The 18293-nt window shown below is 39.6% G+C and overlaps 1 protein-coding gene across 3 annotated transcripts in view; it reads left to right on the top strand.

Annotated features, from left to right (window-relative positions):
* Positions 1-18293, top strand: part of KIF27 (kinesin family member 27) — a 147193-nt gene that overhangs the window by 74498 nt on the left and 54402 nt on the right. For all 3 annotated transcript variants that reach the window (XM_006901953.1, XM_006901954.1, XM_006901952.1), the window contains exons 5-8: positions 9159-9365; positions 15101-15270; positions 15786-15886; positions 17859-18014. In XM_006901953.1, coding sequence (XP_006902015.1) covers positions 9159-9365; positions 15101-15270; positions 15786-15886; positions 17859-18014 — 634 coding nt within the window. The remainder of the gene's footprint in view (positions 1-9158; positions 9366-15100; positions 15271-15785; positions 15887-17858; positions 18015-18293) is intronic.

The raw sequence follows: 18293 nt of genomic DNA, 5'->3' as shown, positions 1-18293 counted from the left end.
TTACTGTGACTAATCATCCAAATTGTAAAAATTCAGCTTTATTCCTATTTTGCTTTGTCAGCCATGACAGAACTGGTCCATCCAAAGTCCTGGTTAAAAGACAAGGAGTTGTTGGTGAGTTGGCTATTGGCTAAGCCAGGGATCACATTTCATTCATCTGTTAATCTCATAGAAAATGTTGGACTAGGCAGGTTGCAGCTCAGAACTTTTGCACTGAAATAACCAGAAAATAAGGATAATAATAGGTAGAAATGATAATTCTTCTACTCAGTTTAAAAAGAAAAGATGAGGAAGTACTTCACTAAAGGAAAAAATTGAATTGTAGCAGCAAACAAGGAGAGCAAGAGAACCATAAAAGGCACAGCATAGCCATCTTGAGCAGCTGTCACTGGCACAGGTAACAGTGGGACCAGGGAATCCTGGACAGCAGGATCCATAGCAGTGAAAAGGGCCATTCTTCTCTTTGTCTCCCATGCAATCCCCTACACCCCCCGCCCCCACTCTACAGGTGATGGGAAGTGTTCTACCCTGCTCTTCTCCCTCCCCCACGCTCCTGCTCCACCCCTGCCACCCTGCCAAGACCAAACTCACACTGTCTTATGGTAGAGCTGAAAGCCCTCTGAACATTTTGCCTAAACTGTGGACTGTGCCACTCCCAGCTTGCAATCAGCCCCCATAGTAGAGAGGACACCTCCTTGGACTGGCAGGTGCCTGTCCCCTGGACTGGCAGACACATTGCCAGACAGACAGCCTAGGCTGTCTGAGGCCAGCAGAAACTCTGCCACAGACTGGCAACCACACCTCTTGATACACCCTCATTATACCTTTCCTATCGCATTCCTGTTTGTTTTATATTTGTATACTTGCTTGTTTTATGGTTTAATCTTATGGGTACAGCATTTATCTGTCAGTTTGCTGTACTGGCAGGTGATTCCATGTTACTGCTTATTTTATAGTTTGAGTATATGAATGCTTGCTTGTGTATATTTTGCTCTTATGTATACAGACCTTGTCTGTTTTCTGTACTGGGTTGCTGTACTAGGTTGCTGTGATGCTTGAAGCTATGTCACCAATATTTCAAATATAAGCAGGGTCACCCCTGGTGGACAGGTTTCAGAGGACCTTTCTGACTAAGACAGACTAAGAAGCAGGATTGGCCATCCACTTCAGAAATAAGCTGCCTTCAAAAACCCCGTGAATAACAGGAATATTGTCAGATATTGTTCCAGAACTAGAGCCTCTCAGATTGGAAGACATTAAAAAATGAGAAGGAAGCAAACATCCATTAATAATTGGAACATGGAATATATACAGTATTGATCTATGACAACTGGAAGTTGTAAAAAAACCAAATGGAATACATAAAGATTAACATACTAGACACTAGCGAGCTAAGATGGACTGGTTTTGGCCACTCAAAATTAGAGAATCATATGTTCTATTACAGGAATGACAAATGGAGGAAGAAAGATGTTGCATTCATAGTCATAAAGAACACTTAAATATCTACCCTGAAGTAAGTGCTGTGAATGATAGTATTATTCAAATATACTCACCAATCACAAAAGCCAAAGATGAAGAAATTGAGTACTGCTACCAAATTTTACAGTTAGAAATTGATTAAACATGCAATTAAAATGCATTAATAGTAATTGGTGACTGAGATGCAAAAATTTAGAAACAAAGGAGGACTGATAGTTGAAAAATACAGACTTGGTGACAGAAGTGAGGCTGGAGATAGAATGATTGAGTTTTGTACAATAAATTACTCAATGAAAATACCTCTAAAGAGGTATTTTTTTTAAAAAAAATTATGAATGGTGGTTATACAAATAAAACACACCTGATCAGTTTGGCCACATCTGAGAGGAATCAGTGGAAAATCTGTTATCAGCAGTGAAAACAAAGCCAGGGACTGAATGTGGAACAGACCAACACTCCTGTTATTTGGTGCCATCGAGTTGACTACAACTAATAGCTACCCTGGGAACAACAGATCTGAACCCTGCCCTATTCTGTGCAATCCTAATCATCACTGCTACTTGAGCCCATTGTTACAGTCACTGTGTCAGTCCTTGTTGAGGGTCTTCCTCTCTTTCATAGAACCTCCACCTTTCCAAACATGATGTCTTTTTCCAGGACCAACATGCACAGAGGATGTGAGATGAAGTTTCACAACATCTCTGCCTCCAAGGTACACCCTGGTTGTACATTTTCCAATACATACTTGTTTGTTCTCTTTGAAATCCCTAGGCTATTCAGTGCCACAGCTCAGAGGCATCAATTATTCTTCTGTCATCCTTATTCATTGTCCAACTTTCAGATGCACAGTAAGTAATTGAAAAGACCATGACTTGGGTCAAGTGCACTGACATCACTGCTCTTCAGCACTTTGGAGAGGTCCTTACCAGTAAATTTCCTCCATACAATATGTCTTTTGGTATTTTGACTGCTGGTACCAAGTGATGAGTCTTCCTCCATTCCTAATGCCACATTCTTCTTCATCAAGTCCAGCTTCTCAAATAATTTGCTTAACATACAAATTGAATAGGTATGGAGAAAGGTTTACAGCCCTGATGCACAACTTTCTTTATATTAAACCATGCAGTGTTACCTGGATCTGTTCACAGCCTTTTAGTCTAAGTATTGGTTTTGCATGACAACACTTAAGTGTTTGGGATTCCCAGTCTTCTCAATGTTAGCTATAATTTGTTGTAAACCACATACTCTGATGCTTTTGCATAGTCTATATACTAGAGATAGACATCCTTCTGGTATTCTCTTCTTTCATCCAAGATTCATATGACATCAGCAGTCATATCCCTTGATGCCACAGCCTCTTTTAAATCTAGCTAGAATTTCTGGTAGTTTCTGTTGATAGCTGTTTTTTTTGTTTAATTGTTTTCTAGCTGTTTTTTTTTTAAATTATCGTTAGCAGTATTTTGCTTACATGTGATATTAACGATGTTTTAGTTTTTGTTATGTGTTCTCAAGTCACTTGAGACTCATAGAGACCCTAAGTATTGTTAGCAACTCTGAACCCTGTTGTATCCTGAGCCAATTTAATTGTCTTCAACCCATCTACCCCTATTATTCTAGTCACCGAATCAATCTCTTCCAAGGTCTCCTCTCTTGTGTTCTCCCTCCATCTTTTCCAAGCATGATGTTCTTTCTTCTCTGAAGACTGGTCCCTCGTGGCAACATGCTCAAAGTATGGGAGATGAAGCTTCAAAGTCCTTGCCTCCAAGGAGCAGACAGGTTTCACCCTCTCGAGGATGGGTGAAAAACCTGGTTGTTTTCTTAGTAGTCTGTGGTATGTTAAATATTCGTCAGCACAATAACTCAAAGGCATAAATTCTTCTTCTGTCATTCTTAATCATTGTCCACCTCGCTGATGCTTTACAAGTAATTACAAAGATCACTGCTTAGATCAGGCAAACCTTAGACTCTAGATTGACATCATGGCTAATCAGTACTCTGGAGAGGTCCTGACAACAGATTTTCCCAGTGCAATTTGTCTTTTGATTTCCTGAATTCTGGTAACAGGAGTGGAACCAAACAAGCTGAAATTGTTAACAATTTCGGTCTCTTCTTCATGTATCATGATGCTGCCATTTAGTCCTTGACCTTCTGCAGCAAGCACATAAGGTCCTCCCATTTTCAGCAAGCAAGATTGTGTCATCTACATAACGCAGGTTGTTGATGAGTCTTCCTCCAATACTGGTGCCATATGCCTCTTCATAAAATTCAGGCTCTGGATGATCTATTTTACATATAGATTGAAAAGGTGTGGTGATAAGATATATTCCTGGCTTACATCTTTCATGATCTTGAAACATGAAACATTCCTTACTGTGTTCTAACAATTTTCTCCTGGTCCAAGTATTGGTTCTGCGTGAAACCTAACAAGTGTTCTGGGATTCCCATTCCTCTCCAGGGTTAGCCACAATTTGTTGTGATCCACACAGTCAAATTCCTTTGCATAGTCAATGAAACACAGATAGATACGCCTTTGGTACTCTTTGCCTACAGCCAGTCCATCTGATGTTGGCAATAATGTCTCTAATGTGACATCCTCTTCTAAATCTGGCCTGTATTTCTGGGAGTTCTGTGTCGATGTACTGTTTCAGTCAAAAGCAAAAGTTGGCAAAAATCCTCCATCTTTGGCTTTAGTTTTGGGTGCATATATTTGAATAATAGTTGTATTAATAGGTCTTCTTGTATGCATACCATTAATATCCTCTCTCAGCATTGTACTTCAGGATGGATCTTGAAGTGGTCTTTTACTATGAATGCAACAATTTTTCATTTCCAGCATAAATGATCATCTGATTGTCTGATTCAGATTAGTCAATCCCAGTCCATCTCAGCTTACCAGTGCCTAGTATGTTGATCTTTATGCATTTCATTTTTACAAGTTCCAGTTTTCCTAGATTCATACTTTGTACATCCCACGTTCCAAATATTGATGGATGTTTGCAATTGTTCCTCTGCCTTTTTTTTGTTGTTTTCAATCTGAGAGCTCTACTTCTTCTTTTTTTTTTATTTTGTGTGTGTGTGTACCGTCAAATCGGATCTGACTGGTACAGGAGGAGATTGTTCCTCCTTCCCCGGCAGAGCAGCTGGTGGATTTGAACCGTGCGCCTCTGGGATTGCAGTGCAGCTTCTTGCCACTAGGCTACCAGAGCTCCCCTGAGAGCTCTACTTCTAGTGCTATGTCTTAAAAATGTCCCCCTATTATTCATAGGATTTTTGCCAATCCTGCTTCTTAGTTTCTCTTAATCTGGAAGCTCCACTGAAAACTGCCCACCAGCAGGAGTGATCCTCCTGGTATCTTAAATATCAGCAGCATAGCTTGCAGTATCACAACAATCTACAAGTCACCCCTTTACAACAAACTTCCAGACAAGCGTTGTACTCCTAAGAGCAAACAATCAACAAGCACATGTATTTATCCTTAAGCTAAAAAAAAAAAAAGAGTAGCAACATGCAACTTCTGTAAAAAAAGCAAGGGTCAAGTGGGGCTACAATGTCTAAATTTTACCAACTTCACAAAGGGGAACTGTCCCCATCAACAGCATCAATAATAACACAACTCCCATGTAGTCAGACATGTCCTTCATGCTCCCATATCCTTTCTACTCATCTCAACACCAATGTTACTGCTTTATTGGGTCCAAAATGCAATGCACTAGCTCATAGACCACACAGAAACATATTGGGGAAGTCAAAGGTTATAATCCAGGTTGGTAGCAGAATACAGTTAGAACAACTTCTAAAATGTGCTCACAGGCACCTCAGCCATGAGCTTCATGTCTTTAGGCCAGTGTTATAAAGTTCTCAGTCCTTCAAATTATGGCACCCTGGCCCTAATTGTCCAGCAAATGTGGGCAAAGGCTCTTAGCTATGAGTCCAATAGTGTAGCAGTGTCAAGGTCCCATCTCATGTCAGGGCTCTGGTTTGGCCATGGCTGCTGCTTCCATAGGTGTAGCTGGAACAAGAATGTCTTGTTCTGAAGGGCATCCTCCATTTTCTTACTTCTTCTTCTTCTTCATCTTCACTGGGGTAGGGGAGGTCTAATTCTTTTGCTACTAGATTGCTCAATTTAAAGGCAAAACTAGCCATCTCCCTTGTGCATTTGTAGATAGCCATTCCCCTTATGGATAGGCTCACGTGCCCCATTTGCATATTCCTGCCCATTTTATGGCAGGATCAAACTATGACCAGGAAAGTCATATTGTAAGATAAACTATACAACTCCCCTAATGTAATAAAGTGACAAGAAGTGTCATACCCTAAGAGTTTTCCATAAAGAGAAGTAAGCATACAGATATCATAGTACAGGTGACATCTGATTCCTGCATCGTGCTTGGCTCCCACAGTCAGGGCAGCTGGCTTCCTCATTCACAACAGTCAGGACAGCTGGCTCCTCTGTAGTGGCACAGGATCTGTGTTGAAATTGAAGAAAATGAAAACAAGTCTACAAGAACCAAAATACAACTTTGAGTGTGTCCTATAGGAGTTTAAAAATCCATGTCAAGAATATAGTTAATGCACTAAACACTAATGATCAGATAAGTTGTGAGATGAGATAATACCAAGGTTATTGTTCATGATGAAAGTAAAAGGTCATTACAAAGAGGAAAAAAGGACCAAAATGGATGTCACAAGAGATTCTGAAACATACTATGGAACATGCAAAGACAAAAACAAAGGGAAGAAATGAAATGACTAAGAAAAAAAATGAAGATTTCAAAGGGTGCTTGGGAAGACATAGTCAAATGCCTTTGCAGTCAGTGAAGCACAGACATTCCTCTGGTATCTTCTGATTTCAGCTAAGATTCATCTAAATATTAGCTTTAACATCACTGGGACCATGGCCTCTTCTAAACCCAGATAATATATTTTAGCTGCGTTTCTTAAAAAGCTGCACATGACTGGAGTATTTTAAAATCCTAACTAATAGTTTTTATGTAGAATATTTAGTGCACTTTTGAATTTAATTATACATAGGGTTTTCGAATACTCTGTTTTAGAACAGAACAGACCCTTCCAAGCATGATGTTCTTCTCCAAGGACTGGTCCCTCTTGGCCAAGTGCCCAAAGTATGTAAGATGGAGCTTCAAAATCTTTGCCTCCAAGGAGCAACCTGATTTCACCCTCTCCAGGACAGTTTTGTTCTCTTAGCAGTCCATGGTATGTTCGATACTCCTCCAGCAACACAGCTCAAAGGCATTGATTCTTCTGTCATCCCTAGTGTCACTGTCCAGCTGCTCTCTGATGCATAGCAAATAATCGTGAAGCCCATGACCTGGATCAGGTGACTATGTGGATCACAACAAACTGTGGCTAACTCTGAGAAGGATGGGAATCTCAGAACACTTGATTGTGCTAATGTGAAACCTATACTTGGACCAGGAGATAGTCAGAGCAGAGCAAGGAAACACTGTTTGGTTAAAATAGGAAAGTGTGTATGCCAGGGATGTGTCCTGTCTCCATACCTTTTCAATAAATATGCAGAATAGATCACTCAGTAGGCTGGGCTCTATGAGGAGGAATGTGGCATCAGGATTGGAGGAAGACTTACCAACAACCTGAATTATGCAGATGATACAGCCTTACTTCCTGAAACTGAGGAGGACCTAAAATGCTTGATGCAGAAAGTCAGGAACAGTAGCCTTCAATATGGATTGAAACTCAACATCAAGAAAACAAAGATTCTTATCACTGGGCTGATTGGCAGTATCATGATAGATGAACAGATTGAGATTTTCAACAGCTTCTGTTTGCTTGGCTACACAATCAATGCTCTTGTTACCAGCAGCCAGGAAATCAAAAGACGAATTGCAGTCGGAAAATCTGCTTTCAGGGAACTCTCCAGAGTACTGAAGAGCAATGATGTCATTCTGGAGAATAAGGTGTGCCTCATCCAGGCCATGACCTTCGCAATTTACCTGCTATGCATCAGAAAGCTGGACAATGACTAGGAATGGCAGAAGGAGAATTGAGGCCTTTGAGCTGTGGTGATGGAGAAGCTTATTGAATACAGAGGGTAAAAACAGGCTATTCCTTAGAGGCAAGGGTTCTGAAGCTTTTTTTTACATACTTTGGGCATGTTGGAAGGAGGAACCAGCCATTGGAGAGGTACATCATGCTTGGTAGGATGGAGGAACAGTGTGCAAGAGAGGATGAGATGGTTAGACTCAGTGACTGGGGTAGTGGGGTAGGTGTGCCAGAGGTAATAAGATTGGCTCAGGATAGAGCACAGTTCAGAGCTGTTGTACATGGAGTCACTATGAGTCGCAGGTGACTCAATGGCACATAAAAATGGCAAGAATTAATTACTGTTGTATTCTGACTAAATCTGTCATTGTTTTACATTTATCCTGTCTGCTCTATATTCCATTTTGTGTTTCCTACCTACTTTCAGACAAACTGGGCAATATTTACTTTTACAGTGTTTCTTTCTGTTAGCTCAGAAATTGTTGGTTTTTTTTTTTTAATATTTCCCTACTCCCACCAAATTGTAAACCTACATCAGGCATTCTGGGTTTATTTAACTGGTCTTTTTCCCAGTTAAGATGAGGTCTTCATTTTCCATTTATTTGCCATTGGTATTGATAAATGCTCAAAATATCCTGATTATGTGACTACATACAGTAACATAATAGGGTTATTTTTAGGTCTTCTCCCCTTAAACAATAACATGCTCCATGTACAGATGAATGGCTATCTCTTGTTTACATAATTTGGTGCTTTTATTTTTTTTACAGTCACTGCTTTAGAAAAAGAATTTATCTTTTTATTTTTTCACTTATTAATTGTTGTATATTTCCCTACCTCCCTCTCCTTTCCCCTTCCTCTAGTCCACTTTGCAGTGCACCTCTTGTTCCAGATTGTTGTCATAAATATAATGCTTAATCATATATTTCTTTCAGATGGTTCTTCCCCTCATCTGTTCCAGGGCAGTGTTCATTATCTGTCCACTTTCTTTCTATTATATTGGTGCCTTTAAAATAAAGACTGATGCTATAACTTTCTAGATTGTTTGTGCTTTACATTTTTCTTTTAGTGGGTACAGAGAAAGCTAAACACATACGTACATGTTCATACACAAAGCCTTCAGATAAGCGATTTATTGTGCCTTTAATTTCCAAGTTTTTCTTCCTATCAGGACCACTACTTGGCTGTTTGCTATCTCTTTGTACTTTTAGTTTTGTTTTTTATTGAGTAAGGGCTTTCCCTTCATTGCACCTGTTACTTCTATCATCTTTGCTGCCATCTCTACTGTCTGCAATTTTTCCTTTTCCACTTTGTTTCTTGTTACTTCCTGGGTTTCAGTTAGAGAGCCCAGGCTTTTATAAAGATCAGTTGATCAGAGAGCTCCAGGTTAGCAGGCCGTCCAAGCAGAGCATATGGAGGAATATCTCTTAGTATTTAACTTTTTTTTCTTTGTCTATTGCCACTTACTATTCAAAAGTTTTTATCTCTCAGAACATGCCTAGATACTTGTAAACACCAGATTAGTCTTTGGATAAATGATGTCTTATTGTTCTGTTAAAGTAGTTTCAATGTTGGTTAATGTAAAATTTATTTTTCTTTATAATCTACACTTATACTGAAGCTCTCCATTTTAAAAACTTTGTTCTTCTATAAAGAATGAAAAAATAATAGAACAACAACTTCTTGTGGATCAGCTGAGTGAAGAACTAACAAAACTTAACCTGTCAATGACTTCTTCAGTGAAAGAAACTTGTGGAGATGGGCCAGACATCAGGATACCTGAAAGGAGACCACTTTCTGTACCATTTGAGAACCGTTTGGGGCATTATATTTATATCCCCACAAGACCAGATTCCAGGAAGGTAAAGTCCAAACATTAATCTTTTTTTATTTTGAGATTTAAAAGAATTGGTGTATATATATATACTTTCACAAGCATGGTTTTGGTTTTGGTTTTTTGTTTGTTTTGTTATTTGAGTGAAAATTTACAAAGTTTTCAGGTTGACCATGCAGATACTTTTCCTATTTGGTTTGCAGTATTAAAAAGTTTTTTTAGTTCTTCAATTACAATGTTTCCTCCCAGCCTTCTAGCAAATTTGGCAGAGAGCTCTGGCCCTGGCTCTGGCTCCTTGGGTCAGAAGTCCCACATCAGCTCTGTCTCTTTTGGTCTTTGGTCCTGCACTGTGGCTGTTATTGTTCTCCTGTAGATCCTGGGCTGACTGGACAGGAATCTCTAGCTCTGAAGGACACAAGCTGCATTCTCTGCTGCTCCTTCCTTGCTGGTAATGAGAGTCCCAATTTCTGTTGCTGAATCTGCTTAATTTATACCTACTGGGATGGCAAAATTGGCCACACCTCTCATGGACAGACAGTATACCCTATTTGCATGTTCCTGCCCAACCATGTAGCAAAAGTCAAAGGTAATAACTTAGGAAAACCATTTTAAACAGTCAACCACACCTGGTAATCATCTAAGAATGAGTCCTTCCTCCCTTCAATTTTTAAATATGAGTAAACAATTTACAAGTTATAGCAGCTTTTCATTCATTCATACACATTTTGTTTTATAACATTAATCAGAATTTATTAATATAATTAGTTAATTATAATGTCTGGTCAACTCTTTATTTTATATTACCTTTCCTTTACCAAACTTATCAATTTATTAATTTTTCACTCTCTCCTTTTATTTGCCTCTCTAAATAACCATCCAAGAATGATTCCATCTCTATGGGAAATGTCAATTACTTTTTAATAATAGGAGTCTCATACAGTAATAGGCCTTTTATGACTTAGGTCACTCAGAACAGTTTCCTCTAGATTTATCCATATTGTGCAGTATTTTGCCTAGTCTTGCACAATACTATGTGAATGCATTATAGTTTCCTTCTTTTTAAAATCTGAGTGAAAGTTTACAAGTCATAGTGGTATTACATCCAGTCATTAATTCACGTTAATTATAATTGACTAATGCAGTTAATTCTCATCACTGGACCTATGGACAGCACCATAATAGATGGAGAAGAGATTGAGGTTGTTAACAATTACAACTTGTCCTGCTCCACAAGCCTCTTGGTACCAGCAGTCAGGAAATCAAAAGACGAATTGCACTGGGAAACTCTGTTGTCAGGGACCTCACCATTGTGCTGAGAAACAATGGTATCAGTCTAGAGACCAAGGTGTGTCTGATCCAGGTGATGGTCTTCTCAGTTAGTTGCTATGCATCAACAAGTTAAACAATGACTAAGGATGACAGAAGAAGAATTGATGCCTTTGTATAGTGGTGCTGGAGAAGAGTCTTGCACATACCATGGACGGCCAAGAAAACAAATAAGTCTGTCTTGAGAGAGTGAAAACAAGGTTTCTCCTTGGAGATTAGGATGTTGAAGCTCCGTCACACACTTTGGGCACATGGCCAGGAGAGACCAGTCCTTGGAGAAGGACATCATGCTTGGAAGAGTGGAGGGACAGCGCAGGAGAGGATGAGACGGATTGATACAGTAACTGGGACAATGGGGTAGATATGTTGTAGTCAGACTGCCTCAGAAAAGGGCAGGCTTCAGAGCTCTTGTATGTAGGCAACTCCACCACACGTAACAACAATGCCATTAATAAATTAAATGTCTGCTCAACCCTTATTGTATATTGCCTTTCTCTTCTCTTCACTTACTTATTAATTTTCACACCTCCTTCTCTCCCTTCCCATCCCTAAGTAACCATCCTAGATGGTTACCAACCTTTCATTTACTCTTTATAATAGTAGCCATATACCATTGTTGCCCTTTTGTGAGTGATTTAAGTCACCAAGCATTATTTAAAAGAAGATGGAAAGAATATACTGAGTCACTGTATCAAAGGAATTGGCAGACACAGAAGAATTTAATGGAACAACATATAAGCAAGAGCCTATGGTGATGAAGGAAGAAGTTCAGGGTGCTTTGAAGGAAATGGTAAAAAATAAGGCCCCAGGAATAAATGGTATACCAATTGACATATTTCAGCAAACAGATGCTGCCCTGGACGTGCTCACCAAGTTGTACCAAGAAATCTGGAAAACAACCACTTGGCCAACTGACTGGAAGAGATCTATATTTGTTCCCATTCCAAAGAAGGATGACCCAACAGTGTTGGAAACTATAGAACAATATCATTGATTTCACATGCAAGCAAAATTCTACTGAAGATTATCCAAAAATGACTGGAACAGCACATCAACAGAGAACTGCCAGAAGTCCAGGCTAAGTTTAGAAGGGGTCGTGGTACTAGGGATATTGTAGCTGATGTTAGATGGATCTTAGCTGAAAGCAGGGAGTACCAGAGGAATGTCTATCTGTGTTTCATTGATTATGCAAAGGCATTTGACTGTGTGGATCATAACAAACTGTGGCTGACTCTGAGAAGAATGGGAATACCAGAACACTTGATCGTGCTAATGCGAAACCTATACTTGGACCAAGAGGCAGTAAGAACAGAGCAAGAAAACACTGCATGGTTCAAAATTGGGAAGGGCATTCAACAGAGATGTGTCCTGTCTCCATGCCTTTTCAACCTGTATGCAGAACAGATTATCTGGGAGGCTGTGCGCTATGAGGAGAAATGCGGCATCAGGGTTGGTGGAAGATCTATCAACAATCTGTGTTATGCAGATGACACAACCCTGCCTGCTGAAACGGAGGAGGACCTGAAGTGCTTGCTGCACAGGGTCAGGGATTGCAGCCTCCAATATTGATTGAGGCTCAATGTCAAGAAGACAAAGATTCTCACCACTGGACCAATTGGCAGCATCAGAATGGATGGTGAAGAGATTGAGACTGTTCACAGCTTTAGTTTGCTTGGCTCCACAGTCACCACCCTTGGCACCATCAGCCAGGAAATTATAAGATGTATTGCAATGGGAAAGTCTCCTGTTACGGACCTCTCCAAAGTACTGAAGAGCAGTGGTGTCTCTCTGGAGACTAAGGGCTGTCTGATACAGGCCATGGTCTTTACAATCACTTGTTATGCATCAGAGAGTTGGACAATGACTAGGGAGGATAGAAGGAGAATTGATGCCTTGGAGAAGAGTATTGAGGGTACCATGGGATGCTAAGAAAACAAACAGATTCACCCTGGAGAGGGTTAAACTGGGCTGCTCCTTGGAGGCAAGGATTTTGAGGCTTCGTCTGACATACCCTGGTCATGTTGTAAGGAGAGACCGGTCCTTGGAGAGGGACATCATGCTTGGTAGGGTGGAGGGACAGCACAGGAGGGTAAGTGACTAGGGTAATCAGGATGGGTGTGTCGGAGACAGTGAAATTGGCACAGGACAGAGCAGATTTTAGGGCTTTTGTACATAGGGTCACTATGAGTCGCAAGTGACCTGACGGCACATAACAGCGACAACAACATTAATCCATGTTGTAGAGTAGTTCACGAATTCTCTGTCATCCTTCAGTGTTACATAACACTCTGTTTCCATAGGCCTCTTTTGCATCCAGCCTGGAACAGAGTTTCTATAAGCATTGAGGTGCTTCGGCAGTCAACCTTGCTTACCATGATGTCTGTGCCAGTCCAGGGAATGGGTGCATTTCAGTATGGATCACTCTGCCAGCATGTGGAGGTAGAGAACTTAAGTATCTTTAGTTGTGGGAGAGTCCAAATCCACAAGGACACTCTGGTAGGCGTGTGCTTGGGTGGCAATTCAGACAGTGCACTATCCCAGCCCTAGTAGAAGCAGCACATGTGGGCCAGGGAGTGATATGCATCTGACACGAAACCTACAGGGGCATCCTGCCAGGGACAGTCACTGCCAGTCCAGAGATCAGCAAGAACGGGATGCTCTGCCGGCCTGAAGGGGCGGAGAGTGATATTTCTAGATGTGAGTGTTGTATGCACTAGGTGCTGAATCTCCAGGGACACCAAGCCAGAGCATCAGAGATAAGATCTAGTCAGAGGTGGTGTCTCTGTTAATCTCTTGGCTGGCTGCAAGCAAGGCCTCTCTCCAGGCCCAGCATACTCTGCCAGCACCAAGAGGTAGCTTGACTGTGGGGCTGCACACTGTTGTGCCAGATACATGATGGTGTAAACCGCATCTCTGGTAGAACTAGGATAGACACGGGGAGCACTGCCAGCCTTTTGGTGGGGATGGGGACAGTCACTCTCCAGTCCTTGGGAAAGTATGGGGAACAAGGGGGGACAGCACTTTGTGCTATGCCAGCCACTGCTGCAGGCACCATTGCAGCCATGTTCCTGTGCTAATCAGAGAGCTGCTTACCAAAAAAAAAAAAAAAAGGGCTACGCTCTTATAGGCCCATTCAGAATTTTCTGCTGTCTCCTTATTTGCTGTCTTCATTAGTTTCTTCAGTCAGTCAGTGTTTTAGCTACTTGTCATTTCCTTTGACACTCAGAGTTCCAGAATTATCCTCCCTATCTATTGTCTTTGTTTTCTGGTGTCTTTAGATTAGAGAATCTGGGCTGCTGTCTGTGTAGCCTACCATCTTCCTTTAAATTCTTGTAGTTACCTTTAAGGTATTATTTATTCACACATAAACATTAATCCTAGTATTTCTCAAAAACTTCTACATATCGTGAACATTTTACAGTCATTAAATACTCTCTACTGTGATTTTCACAGTTGTGTGCTATGCATCAGAGAGCTGGACAATGAGTAGGAATGATAGAAAAAGAATTGATGCCTTTGAGCTGTGGTGCTGGAGAAGAGTGTTGACTGCTAGGAGAACAAACAGGTTCATGCTGGAGAGGGTGAAACCGGGCTGCACCTTGGAAGCAAGGATTATGAAGCTTTGTCTTACATACTTTGGGCATGTTGCAAGAAGGGACCAGTCCTTGGAGAGGGACATCATGTTTGGGAGGGTAGAGGGACAGCGCAGGAGAAGAAGACCCTTGATGAGGTGGATCAATTCAGTGACTGGGGTAATGGTAGTATGTGCGTCAAAGACAATACATTGGCACAGAATAGAGTAGGCTTTAGGGCTCTTATACATAGGGTCACTATGAGTTGCAAGCAACTCGACAGCACATAACAACAAGAACGTGACTTTCAGTAACTGACTTAAGTCCATATCCTTGTAGAGGGACAGGGGTGGCTCTACATTTCTTCTGTGGTGAGATCTGGATGGGAGGGGACACAGAGCTTTGGCAGCAATTTGGTGACTCCCCAGGTTTCAGGACTGGCGAGAAAGGAGGAGTAAAATGGCCCTGGGTGAGGACACTGGGCCCGTTACACTTCAGGCGCTGGTCTGTGTGTGGGTTTCATGTCTGTAGGCACAATAGAACTAGATGTCTTCACTCATGCCTCTCTGCTTTAATTTTTAAGTAATTATCTTCCACGAAGCTATAATTGAAGCCAGGAAAAGCTTTCTAGAAGAGATGTATAGAGAAGCTTTATAGATGTGTAGACTCTGAGTAAAATGGTGTCCATGAGTTACAGTGGTATTTTGAAATAAATTTTGTTTCTTTATGTGGTCATATTTTTAGTGAAAAGCTAGTTTAAGAATACCTGCTTAATAGTTTCTTTAAAAGCATCTTGAGAAATAAGAGAAACAGAAGTTTTAAAAATCATTTTTTTTTGTTGTTGGGTGGGGGAATTACTTGCAAGGTCTATACAAGTCCTCCTATGTACTCTCTGGATCGAATAGTTGCTGGATTTCGAACAAGAAGTCAGATGCTGCTGGGTCACTTGGAGGAACAGGATGAAGTGCTCCATTGCCGATTTTCTGATAATAGTGACGATGAAGAATCAGAGAGTCAGGAGAAACCTGGCATTAGGTATGCTAAACATTTAATAGGTTTGCTAAACATTTAATTTATATTATTATAATTACATAAGGCAATTAAATACTTATATTTTATTGTTTTTATGGTTTTTATTAGGAGATAAACACAGTATTTTTGTTAAGTATACTGTCAAAGAATGTATTATGAAACTAGTGTTTGAATCTAAGTCCTTAGTCTTACAATTGAAACGTAATTTTGCATTTAGACCTTTTGATTTGTTGGATTTTAATTTTCAGAAGGAATGTTTTTGCATTTCTTGATTCTGCTGCAGATGTGGCAAAAACAATTAATTACATTTTCCACTGAATCCAACAGGGGTGTAACATCCTTCTATTTTGAGGGCTATTAGTGAAATTCAGCTTATATAATAGTTTTTTAATCACTACTGTCACCTTTAGGGAGACTCTAAATTTAGGGCAGATTAGAAAAGTTAGCAGAACAATTACTTATAATTTTGTTGTATGTGTGTGTGTGTGTTGTTGTTTTTTTTTTTTAAGACATTATAGAAGAAGTCACCCATGGACTCAAGAGCCTAGACCTGTTAGTTCTCTTGTTGAATTGGATGATATTCAGGATCAAACACATATGTCATCTTTGGAAAACAAAGGTACACAGTCTTGAGTAGTTTAAATCTAGTAAGATACTTCCCTTTGTCAATAATTTTGAAATTCCTGGGATTTTTTTAAAGACTAGCAGTTGGTAGGAAGGCTTTCCTTGGTAGAATTTACTTTATGCTGTTAGTTCAGCTTCTGATTTTTACATTTTTAAAATGTTATTTACTCCTTAAAAGGAGTTTATTTTTCCATTTAAGACTAATCAATTCTGGTTATAGGCTAACTATCCCAGAATAAGGATTTAAAATTCACATCTGAGTTGGAATGCGTTGTATTTTTTTATTACTTTAAACTCAGAAGAAGTAATTTGTTGGAGTGCCTACTGCTTCACTGACATGCCTAACATTCACTCACTTACTTGTAATTTTATGAATGCTTTTTACTGTTTATCTTACAGTCTCACATATATTTGGCATTAGAGTGTTCTGGGGGTTTGGACTGTCCTGATACACAATTGATGAGAATTTTTGTATTTTGTATTTTTGCAAACAATACTCAACCTTTAGGGAGCTCTGGTGGCCTAGTGGTAAGAAGCTGCGCTGATATCCCAAAGGCATGCAGTTCTAACCCATCTGCTCCACAGGAGGAAGATGGGCAGTCCCCTCCCACTGGGGAGGTCAGTTAGGGTCCGTTCCAACTCATTGGTACACAACAACAACAACAACAACAACAACTCAATCTTTAGTGAAATAGACAAGCAAAAAAGAACAAAGTGTACAGGAAACTCTATGTGTCTAAATAAATGTTGTTTGCTCTAAAAATATTAATGTGGCAAAACTATATGCTAGTAGGAGGTTTTAACTCACTATTAGTCTTAGCCAATGAGAGGTCAAAGCACACACACAAAAAGTAAAGATAAAAGAAATCAAAATATCATGGTAAGTTGGTCCTATCCTATAAAAATGTAAGTCCTATCCTATAAAAGTACAGAGAACATTTTAAAGACCTTATACATGTAATATAAAAAATGACTACATACTATGTCACAAATAAACAAAATTTCAAAATATAGAAATATGAGATCAGTGCAGTGGTAAGGTAATTGAAATTGAGGCCAGAATGTAAATTTGTGTACTCCTTTCTGTACATTAGTGGGAAAGATCTTACTATGAAAAACCAAAAACACCCGAACCCCAATCTCTGCTAAATTAAAGCCATGTGCTTAGAGATGAAGAAGATTTATATTTTTATGCAGGATAGTAACACATTGTACCACACACTGAATAGCATGGTGTGAAATGCATTCTCTAATTACAGTAAAACCAGAAATTAGTAATAATAAAGTCATCCTTTACTTACTCAGAAATTTTACACCTTTTGTAAAGAGGTTAAAGCAAAATACACATTATAGAATATCTGAAGGCAGTAAAAACAATCTGTAGATGACATAAATAGTTAAGGGCTCAAATATTAGCCAAAATATTTAGCAGTTTGAATCCACCTGGAGGCACCTTCAAAGCCAGGTCACAGCCTTAGGAAGCCTAGCTGTGCTCTGAAACAAAGGAGGTTGCCATGAGTCAGAGCTGACTTGAGGACGACTGATAACAGAGCATTCATACTTAACTGGAACATTCCACTAGCTGCAAAAGAGAAAAAGTAATGTGCCTGAAAACTCACTGTGTTGGAAAAAAGTAGTCCAGATGGCATAGTGTGTACATAATGCGTCAGGCAGCTAAATGAAAGGTAGCTCTTTGAACCCACCAGTTGCTCCCATAGGAGAAAGATGGGCAGTCTCCTCCCATAAATATTTAGTCTCAGAAATCTGATGTAGGGTCACTATGAATTGAAATTGTGTCATTGGCAGTGAGTTTGGTCTGTTGAGTAGTAGGAGAAAGACAAGGCAATCTGCTTCATAGACTAGGAAACCTATTCTGTCCTTTAGGGTCACTATGATTTGAAATCAGCTTAATGGCAATGGTTTCTGTTGAAGATTATGTGAGCAGTTTTATTTATTTTATCTTAAAGATGTGAAGATTGAATCTCTCAAGGAAAGTCAAGAGTTAAATTTACAAAAACTAAGGAAGTCTGAACTCTTACTTAACGAAGCAAAACAAAAAATGAGAGAACTTACAATTAATATCAAGATGAAAGAAGATCTGATTAAAGAATTAATAAAAACAGGTAATAGTATACTGTGAATTAGCTTTTATGAAAAAAGAGAACTTTTTTTTTGCGAGGTTGTAAGTCAAATTTTATTCCTTTAAATGACAGGACCAGTATCTATGTAATGATACCAAGACAATTAACACCGACACTTTCAGACATTATTAGCCACTGAGAAATTAATAACTAGGAGACTCCAAGCTTTCTGTTCATCCCCCTGGCTTCTAGAATAGTTTTTTTAAAATTTTTTTCCTGATATTAGTTTTGTTTTTTTTTTAAATTTTTTTTTATTATTAA

This window comes from Elephantulus edwardii, unplaced genomic scaffold (genome assembly GCF_000299155.1).
Source record: "Elephantulus edwardii isolate Elephantulus edwardi_28Jun2011 unplaced genomic scaffold, EleEdw1.0 scaffold00353, whole genome shotgun sequence".
Classification (NCBI taxonomy): Eukaryota; Metazoa; Chordata; class Mammalia; order Macroscelidea; family Macroscelididae; genus Elephantulus; species Elephantulus edwardii.
Note: the sequence above shows the minus strand (reverse complement) of the source record. Positions and strands in the feature narration are given on the sequence as shown.